We start from the raw sequence: 17,639 nt of genomic DNA, 5'->3' as shown, positions 1-17,639 counted from the left end.
TTCCGCAGAATAGGACGTGGGAGACAGAAATGCTAATTAAGTCCTGGAACTTTGAAATGTTGAGTAAGGTCTTGATGAGAATATGGTAGAAGGATTGTTTTTTACTAGCCTCCCAAGGACCACAGGCATCAGAAACATCAACAGCAGTTTCAGTTCAGGAATCTGCTGAGGTTGATTCTCCAGCTGAAAAACAAAACAAAACAAAACAAAAACATGGGGAAGAAGTGGAAACGCTCTGGGAGGCGGATTTCTTGAATTCCACAGCCTGAAGCAATAGTAAAAGCCCCTGCCCTGGGGCACACAGCTTCCAGACTAGAGAAACCCCTGGCTGAGAATCCTTGCTTACAACAGAATCTGTCACTTGACAGAACACATACTCAATGCAACACCAGGTACCAGAATACCAGGGCTTAGCAGGAAAGTGGGAATTCAAAGGCAGTATGCAGAAAAAAAGAGAAGCCTAAAATGGACCTGGTAATTGGGCCTGCCGTCAATCACCTGTGCTAGATAACAGGATGTATAAAAACTGTGCTAAGAAACAGGAATATCTCCAATAATACTCTGAGAGAAGAGCTTGTGTTTGGGGATGTTGTGCTGCTCATACCGTAGGTGCATCAGAATGACATGGAGAGTTTGTTAGATCATTGATCACTGGGCCCCCCTCTCGAGTTTCTGATTCGTTAGGTTTGGAGTGGGACCTGAGAATTAGCATTCCTGACCAGCTCCCAGGAGATGCTGACGCTTTGAGAACAGCTGCTCTAATAATGGTAAAACAGTGCCATAATTTAACTCCTGGTGGGAGATTTCTCCCAATTGTACTTGAGCTCTAACTATGCAGACTAGAGACAATGAACATATGCTGACCAACATCTGGATGAGGTCAAACCAAGATTTCTTCCATGTTCCAACTTCTCAGGTACCATCAACTCTCTTCTTGGTCTCTGGACAGTATGTACTGGTTTGGGGAATATACTCTTGCCTAGAATAACTATTTTAGGGACTCAGGATTATCTGGTTTTTAAAAATTTGATGGGGGTTAAGGTCAATAATGTGATAATATTGTATGTGCAATTAATGCTTCATTCCCTTTAAATATCAAGGCCATGGGAGACTTGGTAATGAACAAATAGTAATTTATGTGCCTCTGAAGAACTACATCTGAATCTAGTAGAGGCTACTCAGGTTGTAGTTACTGAAAGAAGCCGGCTTGACCCAAGCAAAAAGAATTCATCTAGCTGGGATGAAGCAAAAGAAATTGAGAAAGGGGAGTTTGGGACTGCATATTCTTTGGACTTTTAAATCACAAGGCAACTAATTCTGACTTCGTACAGCAATATCTTTGGATTTAAACAAGTTTAGACTTTAATATGTAAGAGACATTAATGTGCAGTTTTTAATTTTTCCTCAAAAACTTTATAGAGGTAGGAGAGCTATATGCTAATCTGTGTCCTGTTTCTGGAATTGTCTTATTGGAGTGTATTTACTTAGCATTTCATTTCATTGCAGAAACTCTCATAAACTCTGATATTAGATAATGTGGCTTGATATAATTTGAGGTAGAACGTAGAACTGAGAGTGAAATTTCAATCTTAGGTGCAGAGAGGCCTTTGAGATAAATTCACTGATGTTCTTGGATCCACTTCAGAGTTTTCTGGGGTCAAAATCTACAGACTTCCAGAGGACATCTAAGAGTGCCAGCTGGCATGAGGGCAGGCCTCATGAAGGTAGCAGTGACTGTCCTAAGAAATGGGCTGCTTTTCTCTCTCGACATGGAAAGCTAAACTGAACCTAATGGGCAAGGCTGATGGCTTGAGAGGCCACCGTGTTGGGGAGTGGGTGTATCCTCTGTGGCCCCTTTACTCACTCCTCCTATGAGAGGAAGAAAGACAAGGGTAATTGGTGAGTGAGAGAAGGAGCTTGGCCTGAGTGGTTCATCTTCTTCTTTAGGGGAGTCGCCTGCCTGTCAGGAGCATAAGTTCTGGTTTGCCCCTCTGTGCATGCACGAAGGTTTACTGTACTCTGAGGCCTGTGGTTGGCCAGCATTGCCTGTGACTGATGACCTAGTCTATTTCTGAGGTTTTGTATTAAGAAGCCCATAGTTGCTTCACACCTAAGTCATATATTACAACCTAGCCTTTATCAGTAATAAAGGGGATATTTTGAATGTTATTTGTCTGAGTCCCATTTGTCCCTCAGTTGATTCTAAAGTTAGGTAGGGCATAGCAGAAGCACATATGAGGTTCCTTAAAACCTAACACTATTGCCCAGAAAACTTCAATATTATAAGTCTCTATATGTATCATAATACAAAATGGTATGCATTTTCAAATATGTACTTGGCCCCTGGCTTCATATTATTTTCTCAACTATTATTTTTTCTTTGCCTCACTCTCCTAATTTATATTTTTATACTATAATGTAATATAACACATAATTAATAATATACAATATAAGATGTGATATGGAGAATATAATATACTCTATATTATATATATATATTATAAACCATTTTATGAGATAATATTGTATGTAGCTTATATTTAATATTTTATCTATATTTATATTTATTATATATATTTATATATCTATTTCTGTATTATAGCTTTTATTCATGTAAGTAGACTTACATACTGTTCAAAAAAGGTGGTAGATAAACATATAAGTAAAATAATGGCAGGTTTGGAGACATAATTTCTCAGCATATGTATATATTTTGTGACTGAACTCATAGAAACCTTATGTCCCAATAACTACTGATCTTGTTTATTCTTATTTTTTCACTTCCTTTATTGTGTTGAAATTGTGTGTTTATAAGATAACTAGACTGAGGGATACTGAGGGACAGGGAAGGACTTGGTCTGATTTACCTGCTTCTGTTCCTGGCTCTCAGCAAGAGATTGGGAAGTGGATGCAAGGTGAACCCATGCCCAGTAGAGTTAGTCTTCATTATAGCGCAAATCCCATCCCTTCCCTGACGGCTTCTCTGATCACCAGTGCATAAGCTTCCGTGGCTGTTGATTCAATGACTGATTCCATGGTAAAAGTAACATTTATTGAATATTTGCTATGTGCCAGGTTCTAAGTTAAACCGTTAAGTTTTTAATTTAATTCTCACAAGTTATCTTATAAATAGGAAGTTGTATGACTGTCCAAGGCCACACAGTTGGTGTGACGGACTTGGGACTCACACATGAGGAGACTGACTCCATAGCCCATGTCACTCAACACTGTGAAAAACTGGCTCTCAAGGATGAATGGGGTGTGCACATGAGCAACACCCAAAGCTAGTGGTTTCTCCCACCATTCTTTGTAGTGTGTGTGGTAATGATTTAAGTGCCCAGGCAAAGCCAGAGTGAGAAGCAAAAGTCCTCATCTGTTTATTTGCTTAGTTTAGGGTCGCCACCCTGCCAGTCTATACCTAACCAATAAGCTCAGTTCCTCAGCACATAATATTTAAATTATAGGCCCATCTCCCTTTTTGTTAGTCTTCGAAATCCAGAATGCTATTTGGATTTTTACTCTAACACTAAGTAAGATATTTGTAAAACAAAACAATTTTAAATTTATCTTTCTCCCAAATTATCCCACCACTTGCTACTCAGTCTTGAAAGTGTTCTATGTTGTTATCATTATATCAGAAATTGGTTTCTGAACATGTTAAAAGGCCCTGGGCCATTCGGCCTGAGTTACTAAAGAATATTCTTGTGGGTTCCACATGCTGGCGTGTAGGTATGCTAAGTGCAGTGAAATTGTGCTCTAAGCATAAGTCTGGTACTCAAACTGATTTAAATGATTCATGTTAATTATCTAAAAGAATGTGACCATGAACATTGGCAGTGAAAGCTGTATCTTATTTTCTACTTTATCTTGAAAATGAATGAGGAAGAAATGTGTTTGGCAAAGATTGCTCAGTCCCCATATTTTTGACAAAGCTGCTTTCAGTTCAGAAGGATCATCTGTCCTGTCTCTCCCTTAAATACTTTGACAGCTAAGAGAGATGCTTAGATAGTGTGTTAATTGCAATCACTTGAAAATTTTTTTCTGATTCCTAATAATCAAATTACTTAATTTCAGAGAAAATAAACCTCAATATTGGACACAGCTAAAAGAAGTATAGATGAAAGAGAAGGAACAGGAAAATAATGGAGGTTTTAGTGCCAGGGTCTCTCTAGTTTGACGTTAAAAGAACCTGGTTTAAATTTTACTCTGAAACTTACTAGTTGAATAACCTTGGGCAACATTCTGATCCTTAGTTGTTTTTAATAATAATGATAATAGTAATAACAAGTCTTATTTCAAGGGACAGTTATGATAATTAACTTATATTTGTGGTCTCATAAATAATGTATAATACAGATACAAACACAAACAAATCACTGGCAAATACTATGAATAATTTTCTTTTCCTGTGAGCCTGCATGATTGTACATTTTGGTTGCTTCATTTTTTTAAGGTTTTCAAATAGCTTACCATAAGAATCAAATGGTTTAATGCTGCTTTTGAAAGAAGCTTATGGAAAGTCAGTCAGACAACAGTATTAAAAGATCATCAGCAAAATTCTTTCCTCTCATCCTCCAGAGCATCTTCAGTGAAAAGGGAGGGTAAAGAGAAAGGTTAACTTTTATTTTTTGCCATATCCTGAAAAGAATATTTACTTCAGGCTGACTGACACTTTAACAAGTTACTTCTTCCAGTAAGAGGTATTTTATATGCCAACCATATATTTGAAACTTTAACTCATATTGTATAAATTGGCCAAAGTGAGACATAATTCCAAATATAAAAATAAAAGTATTGCAAGCCTTTTTCACCAGAGGACATAAATTGTAGAAATATCTGTAATTTAATTACTTTTTGCTCAGAAAATGTAAAGATGACTTTTGAGACAAACTATCCTCTAGCATTAGCAAAGTTCTATACCAATTTATTATACTTAGATAACCTAATTTTAAGATCCTTCTTATATATCATTATCTAAAGTGGATGTTGATTTCTATAAGTAGCCCTAAATTAGTTTGATTCTACTTAAGTAATTTCAGGTGTTACAGACCATCAATATGTATTCTAAAAGAATAATAACATGTGTTGCATAACACCCTGTTATGACAAGAGAAAAGAAATCATTGCTCCATTGTTACTTGATACAACTGCCTTCACTGAGTTCTCTCCCAGTCCTATAACTTCACTAAATTTAATTTTCATCCCTTTGATGAGCTTATAGCTTCTTCATCCATAAATGCTATTTTTGAAGCTGAATGTGTTTATTTCAATGGGAGTTTTCTTTATAGGGTTAATTTTAAACAATCTAGCCACTTGTTCTTTCTGTGAAAGAGAAAAAATGGCCTTCATTTTAAGATCAATGGAGAGTAATAGCAAGAAAAGCATTCCTCATTCAAGAAATTTCCTATTGGCCAATTGTTACTGATGTGGTTTTTTTAAATTAGTTGTTAATGTTATTTACTTATGAATGCATACCTTATCTCATTCCAGAAAGTATATAAGGCAGTTTTTTTTTAACATCTTTATTGGAGTATAATTGCTTTACAATGGTGTGTTAGTTTCTGCTTTACAACAAAATGAATCAGTTATATATATACATATGTTCCCATATCTCTTCCCTCTTGCGTCTCTCTCCCTCCCACCCTCCCTATCCCACCCCTCCAGGCAGTCACAAAGCACCAAGCTGATCTCCCTGTGCTATGCGGCTGCTTCCCACTAGCTATCTACCTTATGTTTGGTAGTGTATATATGTCCATGCCTCTCTCTCGCTTTGTCACAGCTTACCCTTCCCCCTCCCCATATCCTCAAGTCCATTCTCTAGTAGGTCTGGGTCTTTATTCCTGTCTTACCCCTAGGCTCTTCTTTTTTTTTTTTTTCTTAAATTCCATATATATGTGTTAGCATACGGTATTTGTCTCTCTCTTTCTGACTTACTTCACTCTGTATGACAGACTCTAGGTCTATCCACCTCATTACAAATAGTTCAATTTCGTTTCTTTTTATGGCTGAGTAATATTCCATTGTATATATGTGCCACATCTTCTTTATCCATTCATCCGATGATGGACACTTGGGTTGTTTCCATCTCCGGGCTATTGTAAATAGAGCTGCAATGAACATTTTGGTACATGACTCTTTTTGAATTATGGTTTTCTCAGGGTATATGCCCAGTAGTGGGATTGCTAGGTCATATGGTAGTTCTATTTGTAGTTTTTTAAGGAACCTCCATACTGTTCTCCACAGTGGCTGTATCAATTTACATTCCCACCAACAGTTTTTAAAGCATGTATGGTAATACTTCAAAAAAAATCTCCATGAGGAGATTAGGATGATAGGAAAATAAAGGTGTGGGAAATAATATGACACCAGGGAAGAATGAGGCAACAATTAAGAGCCATTTTTCTGAGCAAAATGATCAGCACACTTAGTTACAAGGTGTATGGCCCAGAAAATAAACAAATTCCTTAAAACTTGCAACCTGTTCCTCCACATTCTCATGAAAGAGCATTGTGTGGCGTTGAAAATGCCCTCACGCCACCCTACAGCAAATACAATCAAGTGCTTCATGGGACCACAGGGTATAACATTCCTGGTATTTATTGAAGATGCAGGAACAGTGCAGGCTCACTTAAGTAGAGGTAATTATGTAAGACTAAATAATGTGATATAGGTGAGGAGAAGTCTAATTATCTGATTGGAGCCAAGGAGAATTTCCTGGAGGAATGGAAGTTCATATCTTTCAGCAGAACTTCCATAAATATTAATATAGTCACTGAGTACTTTTCTGGGCAAAATAAATTACTCATGGTCAGGACCAATGTTTTTTTAGACCTAAGAGGAATGGAAAATCAATAACCCAAAAACTATAGCATGAAAATGGAAACAAATACCTGCCTTGGTCAAAAACGCAGTCGCAACTTAAGCCACTCAAAGAATACAGAATTTTGAACTATTTAGTTTTTTGGTGAACGTTTTAAGGAAAATAGGGAAATGTTTCCCTGGATCCTAGACTCCCAAATATATCTATATATGTATATATATGTGTATATATGCATATATTCAGGTTATTACTCATAACTTAGATATATGTTGGCAAATACATATTCACAATTATTCTTTCAAGTATAGACTAAGTAGTTAGTCTAAGCCATTTTTTTCTTACAGTAATTAGATAACAGTCAGTTGTCTATAAACGTTACTTCTAGTTCACATTATTCACCCATAGAAGAATGCTTTTCTTTCTAAGAGTGCAGTATAGAATGCACCTGGCATTCAGCTCAACCAAAACCAGTTCAAGTTAAAAGGACAATTAGAAAGTGGTATAAAATGGAGGGAGGATAATATAATCTTTCATTAGTCTGTTGGAAATTATTTTCTGATATGAGAACATCACTATGATTATACATTATGAATAACTGTAATCTTAGTCAAGTTACTTAACTGCTCTTTGTCTCAATATCCTTCCTCATCTATATTCAATGGGAATAATAATGACACTTCATTATTTTTGGGGGAGGAATAAATGAGATAATACACGTGATATTCCTAGAACACTACTGACACATAAGAAGTGCTCAGGGTTAGCTAGTATTCATCAGTAAGCAAAACGTCTGCATTTTGGTCTTATGGCTTATAACCAGTTCCTATCCATATCATTAAAGTAAAATGAAAGCTCAGTAAAAATTGCAACAACTTTATGTTATGCCAGCAAAGTTATCCACTGGCTAATATAGAACATTATGATGGAATTGTTGGACCTAAGATCTTTTTCTAACATAGTATCCAGTGGATCCTGGATATTCTAGATCATCAGAAATCACATAAGTCATGAGTCTGAAATACTATTGCTGCATATAATTTTCAAAACAGAAATACTTTCAATTACCCTTTTCCAGCCACTGAGGAGATAATGAATATACTACCACCAACAGAAATCAATAAAGCTGTATTGAAATTCTAACCCTGGGAATCAGGGGTGGTTTGGTTCACTGACTAGATAAATTGTTGGACTCATAAATGGAAGCCTTGCAGCCTTATAGTAATTCAAATTTGGCTTTCAGAAAAAAAAGTTTAAATCATTACATTGTAGTAGTTTTCTGTTGCTGCATTGAAAATTGCTATAAACTTCGCAGTTTAAAACTATACCCATTTTTAAACGGATAGTTTCTGTGGATCAGAAGTCCAAGGATGGCTTGACTGGGTTCTCTGCTTAGAGTCTCACAAGGCCAAAATAAAGTGATGGCCAGGGCTGTAACCTCATGTAGTACTTGAAGTACTTGAAGTTTCTTGTATCTTTAGGACTGAGTTTCTTGTATCCTTATATGCTTGCTGACTGTCAGCTTCTTCTCAGCATCTAGAGAATTCCTGCATTCTTGTTATGAACATAGACCCATCTATTGATATCTTTAAAGCCAGAAACAGTTTCCCTTACATTGAATTTCTCTCATGCTTCAAATTTTGTCCCTAACCTCAAGACACTGATTTAAGGGGCTCATGACTTTAGGTCAGGCAGACCAAGATAATCTCCCTTTTTAAATTTCAACTGTGTCATATAACATAACCTATTACAGGAGTGATATCCCAATATATTCATGATGGTAACAATTACAAAGATCATGGACACATCAGGGGATGGGCCACTTAGGGCACATCTTAGAATTCTACCTACCACATATATCAAAGGCCTTAAGTATTAATCATTCCAAGTTTAGACGAAAGGGTCTACTCTATTGGCATAAGATGCCAAGTCTTCGACTTTAAAAGAAAGAAATTGGCATTTAGAAGCAGTTATCCTATAAATTTACAACTTTAGAATATAAAGTTGTCTTTTGTACAGTTGAAATAAATTCTAGGCTAAATTATGCAGAATCATACTCTTGGCATCAAGGACAAAAAACTGAAGAATCTGATCCCATCATTCCCTATGTCTATCATTTACTATGAACCTTTTCATCAACTGGACCTTATATGGGTGTGTTATCAGTGTTCACTCAGAAAGTGTCACATAAGATCAAGAACATGTGCAACCACTGCCTTTAATTTATAAAAACGAGATAAATAAGTTTATTTGACCTTCCAGAATCTGAACTTACAAGACTGCATTCAAGAAATTCATGCCATGTTAACCAAATTCTAGAATCCATTCACATGACTGGAAGTATTGACTTTATTTCATATTTTCCCATAGGGAATTATATGCTAGTTGTTTGTTTGTAAGGAATTTATAGTAATAAGTTGTTGAGATCTGAGTTAAATTTCTGAATTTTTTTCCTTAGGTCATCTTATTTTCTTTATCATATTGATTTTGTTTGTTTTGGGATTTTTTTCCAATAGGTGGTGGGTGAGTACGTTGGTTGATTGATTTTTGCTGTTGGAACAACTTTGTAAATATCTTTAAAAAATTATGTATATTTGATGTTTTCAAATGTGTTATAGTTTTATTATAGCACATGTATATATCTATAGCTATATCTGTATCCATATCTATCATCTACCTAAAACCAGTTTGCTGCTGATGACTTCACCACAAAGGATTGTTAAATCAGGGCTGACTTGTATATTTCAGTCAACTACAAGGGATTATCAGTGGCTTTCTGGAACCCTCAGTTGTTAGGGTTTCTGAGTCTGGCTTAGCCAGTAAGAAAATTAGAAATGTTTGCATGAAGTAAGGGCTAGGGTGTGTAAGGATACAATGCCACATATTCAGTACCTTACAGGAAGGTTGTTATTCCAGAATAAGCAAATACTGAGGAAAGGTTGTATAATAAATCATCTTTTTATATATATATATATATATATATATACACACACACACACACACACACACACACACACACACATATATATACATATATATGTAAATAAAATTAAGCTAATATATAATATATATAATTATATATTATATATATAATTAAGCTAATATGTATATATACATTAGCTTAATTTTCCTTGATGGCAGGAAGAACTTCAGACTCTCATGAGAATGTCTAGGGCCTCCTGGGCAACAGAAAGGATCCTGACAGCAAGGAATAGCTTAAAAGCAGTCTGCAGATAAAATTCACTTCCTTCACAGTTTTGCCTAGGGTAGGCTTGGTCTCAAATGGTAGTCCCTCTATTATGCATTTGGTCTTCTGAAGTGAATAAATAAACCCTTGAATCCAAATTCCCCAGCCCTACTTAAAATAAAGAATTCACTATGGTACTCACCAATCCAATGAAATATTTTTTGGAAGAATGACAAATAAGTTTAAATTAAAATATTTAATTTGGTAGATAACTGCAGATATGCACTGAGTTTTTTTTTTTTAATATTTCTGCAAAATGGAAAAAGGAACAGGGCAGATGAGTTAAGCACTGAAAAACTTTCTTCTTATACTCTACATTGATGCATTAGATTAGAGATACAGAGATCACATATAGCAAGATTGGTATTAATGACTATAAATTCTCAACAGAAAATCCCCTTCACATAATAGAAGCCACACAGTGAAATGAATCAAGCACTGAATGTTGATAAAGACTTAAAAACAGAGTCGTAACTAAATGTTCAGAAGAAAAGTGGCCTGCTGTCAAGCCTGAAACTTTACTAAAAAGTGGGGAAGAGAAAGATAGAGAGAGACAGATGGCAAAAGAGAGAAAAACAGGAAAAGAATAGTGCAGGGGGAGAATATGTAAAAACTACTGTACTGTGAAAATCTAATTCTTGTATTTTAGAAGGCAACATAAACAATAATGAGAATGTTTACTATTTTAATAAAGATGTATCTAAGTCCCATGCAATTTAAATACATGCTTTTGTCTAAATATTTCATTTTCCTAGTTGTCAAAAGTAGTTATTCTAAGAAAATTTACACTTGAATGACTGCCCCAAATATGTTCTGATCTTGTAAAGGTGATGTAATTTCCCTTTCGGTTTATTTGTACTTAATTAGTTTTTGTCAATGTTGTACATTCATTAGACTCCAGCATTTCAAGATCTGCTTGTTTTCTGATTCAGAAAAATTAGTCTGTATCCTTTAGTTATGTAAAAAGCCTACCATTTAATTAGGAACATGTCATATCAGATTTAGGTAACGGTCTGTAACCTTGCCAATGCCTACATTACTGCTGAGGGTAATCAGTCATTTAGGGAAGCGTATTTGCGCTTGGAATACAGTAAAGTTTCAAATCATTGTCCTTTTTCTGCATTCTTCTAGTTTTCTTCTATTACATTTTAATCTCATGTCTTTTTTCTTTACTTCAAACTTCTCAAACTTCCTTATCATTTTATATGTACTATTTGAATTCACCTTTTCCTCATTGATTGCCTCTTCCCCTAATTTTCTCTGTTCTAACTTGATAGAAACTTTTATTTTTCAATTTTATGAGGAAATATAAAGAAAACAAAGTGAAGTATAAAGAAAGCAAAAGAGTTTCCCAATGTTAACCTCCATCACATTGAACATGTTCTGGAGAAAAAGTTAATATGAAATTATTGATGGAACATCTCCACTTATAAGTAAACAAAAATCTATTTAAAGAGAAGAAACCCTAATAATTCCTCATACAATGCTTTAAAAAGTCTCAGGAGTGGGAGGAATCAGTTACCTCAGCTTGACCCATTGGTATGTTTTCATAGTTGTATAGATTATCCAGGTCTTCTAAGGTGGCATCATAGGTTTCTGAGTCATAGTTGATGGATTCTAGAGTTGGGGCGGTCACAGCAGCATCCAAGATGACAAGTCCCAGAACAAGTCTTGCTAATGTTTTCATTTTTCAAACTTTCCTAATCATAAAATATTAAAACACATACATATTTAATTGATAATAACTTATGAATAGTTTTCACTAAATAGGAATGATAAATCACTGTCAATACTGAGAAACTCAAGCTGGTAGCTTTCTTTCCATGGATAATTTATAAACATAGCACATGAAGTTGTGTGGCTTCCGAGGACTATTGATGCCAGATGCTCAAAAGAATTCACAAACCTATCCACATTTTTACAGTAGATAGTGGAATTATGGTGAAATTGATTTTATTTTATAGAGAAACATGGAGAAAATGGTATGCAGAAAGACTGTGGTATACTTATTCACAAAAGCCTTCACATTATCTAAGTTTTACCACTTACTAAGCATTAAGATTCTTTCATCAACTCTGGGATGTAGGGATGATGAGGATGATGATGCTGATCACTATAACTGTCACACCACTTTACAAATGAGGAAACCAAGACAGAGTTGGCTAGTAATACAGCTAGGACTGTTTCTTGTACATTTAAGTCTAGGGCTTTTTCCAGACAAAATAATGAAGGTTTGTTTTTTCTTTCTTTTACTTCTTTGTTGCCTCTGGGTGTCTTTAATGCATACATAATTTAATATTTACACACATAAAATTAATGTTTCATGCAATGTTTTCAAAGCTTGTCTTAACTAAATGGAGCAGACAAGAAAATTATTTTTTTCCTTAGTCCTTTTCCTTTTTAGTCCTTAGTGTTTTATTTCAATCCTTAGTGGCTATCTAAAGTTTAAACTTAGAATCAATAGGAATACATGTCTGAAAGTCACCATTTAGCAAGATTTCCTTAGAGGAGGATTTGCACACACATGGGATTAGAGCAATCTTTTGTTTTGTAATTCTTTAATAAATGCTATTCTTAGTTTCCATGGTAACATCATGCTTTGGGGAGAATCAGTCAAGATCTTATAATTTTAATTATTTTAATTCTGTATGTACTCCTTTGCATACATTTTAGTTTAGAAAAAAACTCTTATGTTTAATTTAAACATTTAAATTAGGCCTATGAAAAGTGTTACCTAGTGATCATTCATTGAGGAAGCAAAGTATTTGTAAAATTTTGATCAAGCATATCTAATTTTAAAGGTTTTGTATTTTGGATACACTTCTTGGGTTTACTTTAAGAACAGTACATGTGGTGTTTGTACCTATGCACACATACAAAAAGGAATTCATGATAAATATTACTTTCAAACTTGAATGCACTGGCAGACAAATTGACCTTCAGTTACTTGAAAGAAAGTCTTTATGAAGCAGGTTTAGGCAGAAGGATGTGAAATTCCTCTGAGAATAGGAAGTAGTACAAGGAGCTCCTTTTTATCCTTTCCTATGCTTTCTTCAAATAAGTTTTTTATTCATACTGGATAAACTAAGCCTCTATTTTACTTGCCTTTGCAGAGGTCTTTGCAGGATCTCAGATTTGGAACAGTTTTATGCAATTATCAACAAAGTCCTACTTAATAAAACAGTGTGATTTGCAAATCCTTCAGAAACCATTCTCCCATATTCAGATGGGAAGCATTAACAGTGGCCACCACTAACCTAAAAAGTATATAGATTTCCTTGTACAGTTCTGGCAACATTGATTGTTCAAAAAACTTATGCACTTGCTTATTCTTTTTCTCACTTCATACTCTATGTTTGATTATATATATCTGCATATTAGAGTTTACTTACATTTGACATATCCCCTAAAGCTATCATCAATAAGGCAGTCTGTGAACCTTAGAAATATGAAGAACACATATCCATGTATAGTTTAAAAAAGCATGTTCCTTCCTTCGAATACTTACATTGGTATTTAATGTAATGTCTTTGTTGAAACTTTAAACATAATGTCCTCTCTATACCATTTAATGACATTTTAATAGCTTATACTTATATAAAAATTTTAAATATATAGCTTAAAAAGACATTGTAAATGGAAAATTGTAATATAATCAGTATATTTTAAACACCTGAAATCTTATCATTTTCTTCTTTTGCATAATATTTCAATCAATAACAATCAATAGTGCCTGTCAATACTGGCAAAGAACGTGTTCCATGTCAGGGCACCTGACTTAAGGAATATATTGGAAACTACTATAATTTTATTGGCATCTAATTTTATTCTCCTGGCTCTTAAGATCAACTATTTTTCTGTATGTTATGAATTCCTAAGCTAATTCAGAATTTTGGATTTTCCAAGAATAATATAAATATAAAAAGAGCAAAAGTAAACCCAGCTGATTGAATCAAAGTTCACCACAAAATATTAAAGCAAGTTGAATTATTTTTTTAAAGGTTATTATAGTAGGGAAGAAAGTGTATAACCTGAGAAGAAAGCAAGTGTAAAAACTTACCTTTGGCTCCTACTTGGTGAAATGGCACACAGTGACTGAGGACGCAGAGCCAGTGGTGTTTGCCCCTGACCAATAGTTGTGAATTCTGGTCTGTGGGAGGTGGAATTTATAATACTCAATTTTCTGTTTGGAAAAGCTAACCTTGGGAAATGCTTCTCAGTCTCTAAAAACTCCAAATTATTTTATAATCACTCAAATTAAGCAGTAGAATTCAAACTACAGAGTATATGAAGCTTTTGAAGTTATGTTAAAGGAGGTATAATTGCAAATATGTCACCTTAAAAATTTTAAATGGTAAAAGTTGGTTTTAACATATCTCATCTATAACCAATTCACCAATTAAGACATTAATGTAAACAGTGATACTGTAGATGGATATTTCAGAAATGTTCTAATAAGAAGTAATTTTCCCAAACCTTGCATATCTTGAATTGTTTTCTTCAATTTTCACTAATGTTAACTGAAGTTTAGTAAATGTTGCAAAAACCTTACCTGTATAATGTTGGGTAAGTAAAAGCAAAAACCAAAACAGAACCAAAAAAATATTTTGATTGCTTGGAAAGCTTCGAGAGCAATCAAACCATGAACCTCTTGCATGAATATTTATGAAAAATTATGCCCAGAAATAATGCATAAATATGATCTGAGTGTTTTGAAAAGAAGGCTCCTTTTCTTCTCTTTTATCTATCAGAGCCAAACAAATCAAATTACATTAAAAAAAATTTTCTCCCAGAGTACAAGATTTGTTTTAGGCTTTTGGTACCTGACATGGTTTGTGAAACTGAGATTTATTATAGGTATGGAGAGAAAATATATTTGTATTAAATCTCCGTTCTTCATTTCCACTCACACTGCAGAAGTTCTAGAGAAAGATAAAACTTGCATTTTGTATTCTGGTATGTGTTATGTAAATCTAGCTCTCACCTGTGCATCAGGAATCTTTCCTCATGACCAGAGGTGAATAGCTTTATGTACTAGACTTCAGAAACAGGTTTGGTCCTGGACAAACTGACGGAGGAGATGGCATGTCTTCAGAACTCTCTTCCCCTTTCTTCTTCCCTCCCATCTTTCCTCCCTCAGACTGCTTTGTCCGTGTCTTCAGGGCACTCTCAGTCATTACTCTCATCATCTATACCTGCTTCCAAATAATTTGTTCTCAGTGTGAGTTATTTTTCTTGGGACCAGCTTTACTTGTAATGGAAGCAGTGATACAAGGTAAAGTATGAAATCTACCAAGACCTCTCAAGCAGTAGAGAGGCCATCTTGGAGGCAGCGATTTCCTCCTGGCAGTCCTGCATGCTGGCAGTCTTACCACATCATGTAGAGGCTGCTTTCCGAAGCATTTCTGGAAAGAGGCCTGAATCTGAATTCCTACACTGGCTCTGTTAAGCAGCAATGTCCACACTGTGTGTTAGATGATTTTATATGTTGTTAATTCTTTTAACACATTCTCAATCAGAGTGATCATCACTCTTTACAGAGGTTAAATTATCCAGTGTCACATGTGACACAAAGAGAAAATCGATTGGGACAAGTTCCCAGATGTTACTGGGCCCATCTAAGGGATATCGGTGAACGTCAAAAGGCAGATATCTCTCAGTTACTTAGATTCGAAAGCTGCTTACCTGTCACTAGTGTTTCAGATCTTTCAAATGCTTTAGAATAAAAATAGATGAATAAAATATCCATGGAAATATCTAATATTTCTTCCTCTTCCTGCATTATTTAGTCTAGTACTCTGCACACATTGTCAGGTGACGGTGAGGTGGGATCTACCTAGTTCCTTGCTTTCTGGAAGGCTCTGGCTGACTTTGTAAGACTATTTCCGGAAATATATAGTCTTATATATACATATATATGTCTTATATATAGAAGTAATACTATATACAGAATTAACATTATATTAAGACAAGTACAAGTCTTAATATAGAATTGAAAGCAGAAATGATCATTTGTCAGTATTCTCTTCTTCCAAATTCTCTTTCCTTATAAAAATGGAGATTGTCATACTGAGTGAAGAAAGTCAGACACAGAAAGACAAATATCATATGATATCGCTTATATGTGGAATCTAAAAAAACAAAAAGGGTACAAATAAACTTATTTACAAAACAGAAGTAGAGTCACAGATGTAGAAAACAAACTTACGGTTAGCAGGGGTTAAGGGGGAAGGGGAGGGATAAATTGAGAGATCGGGACCGACATATACACACTACTATATATAAAATAGATAACTGATAGGAACTTGCTGTATAGCACAGGGAACGCTACTCATTACTCTGCAATGGCCTATATGGGAAAAGAATCTAAAAAAAAAAAAAAGTTTGGATATATGTGTAGGTATAACTGATTCACTTTGTTGTACACCTGAAACTAACACAACTTTGTAAATCAACTGTACTCCAATAAAATTTTTTTTTAAATGGACAATTTAAAAAATAATTTATCTTATTCTTATTTGAACTCTCTCCAATATTTCAAAATCTGTTTTGAACTGTGGGAGCTCAAATTTGTAACCGCCTCATGAGGCTCTAATCTCCATTGAACGGTGAGGGAGGATTAATTACCAGTTCTAGCCTTTCATATCCCTGGTAAATATCTTCTAGTTTCATGATAATTTTCTTAATAGAGCCTGAACTTTGTTATCAGACACCCTTGGGAGATCAGTTATTATGACAAGTTGTATTACCTAGTAACAGAGGCCTTATGCCTTTATCCCTTTAAGTCCCCAAACATTTTACAAATCCTTTTGGCTACAGCTCTCTACAAAATTAATTAAATACCATCCTACTTGCTGAGACAGAATTCGTTTTAAACAGAATGGTCTTCTGTTAATGATTGCATTCTCTCTGTTCTGTAACAGTGGTGAGCAGAGAGGAGCAGTCGCTCTGAGGACAGTCCACTGCTCTCTGTCCTTGTCCCCAGCCCCCAAAGGCCACATCAGTAAGACCTGCAGGACGGTATAGATATCCCACTCCACTGATTATAAGGAATAAAACCATTGCCTGAAATGATTAGCTACCCCACTATGAAGAATTCCCTTGTTGCCTCAGATACCTAATTATCAGCAGAATTCCAAAGCTCCAGGTCTTCCAGCATCACCATAAACTCATATACAATGTGCTGCTTGTATTCCCTAATCTTACCCAGTCTCCTCTTCCAGAAACTTTCAAGCCTGATCCGCAACCCAAAAACTCTCCTTTGTCCTCGTGGGCTTCTCACTGCTGTGGCCTCTTCCGTTGCGGAGCACAGGCTCCGGACGCGCAGGCTCAGCGGCCATGGCTCACGGGCCCAGCCGCTCCGTGGAATGTGGGATCTTCCCGGACCGGGGCACGAACCCGTGTCCCCTGCATCGGCAGGCGGACTCTCAACCACTGCGCCACCAGGGAAGCCCTCCCTTTGCTTTTCTTAATCTTAAAAGTATCTGGCTATCTCCTGACAAAGGTTTTGCACTGCAGTCCTTTAAGATAGTGGCTGTGTTTTCTTCTTCACTCACATAACTCAAAGAACACACT

The 17,639-nt window shown here is 35.4% G+C and overlaps 1 protein-coding gene across 1 annotated transcript in view; it reads right to left on the bottom strand.

Moving 5' to 3' along the window:
• EPYC (epiphycan) overlaps positions 1-11,751 on the bottom strand; it is a 35,625-nt gene extending 23,874 nt beyond the window's left edge. Inside the window, exon 1 of the mRNA XM_019952162.3 lies at positions 11,587-11,751. Within this exon, the coding sequence (XP_019807721.1) occupies positions 11,587-11,751 (165 nt within the window). The remainder of the gene's footprint in view (positions 1-11,586) is intronic.
• Positions 11,752-17,639: the final 5,888 nt, after the last annotated feature.

Source organism: Tursiops truncatus, chromosome 11 (assembly GCF_011762595.2).
Source record: "Tursiops truncatus isolate mTurTru1 chromosome 11, mTurTru1.mat.Y, whole genome shotgun sequence".
In the NCBI taxonomy this organism is placed as follows: domain Eukaryota; kingdom Metazoa; phylum Chordata; class Mammalia; order Artiodactyla; family Delphinidae; genus Tursiops; species Tursiops truncatus.
This window is presented reverse-complemented; position numbering and strand designations above follow the sequence as displayed.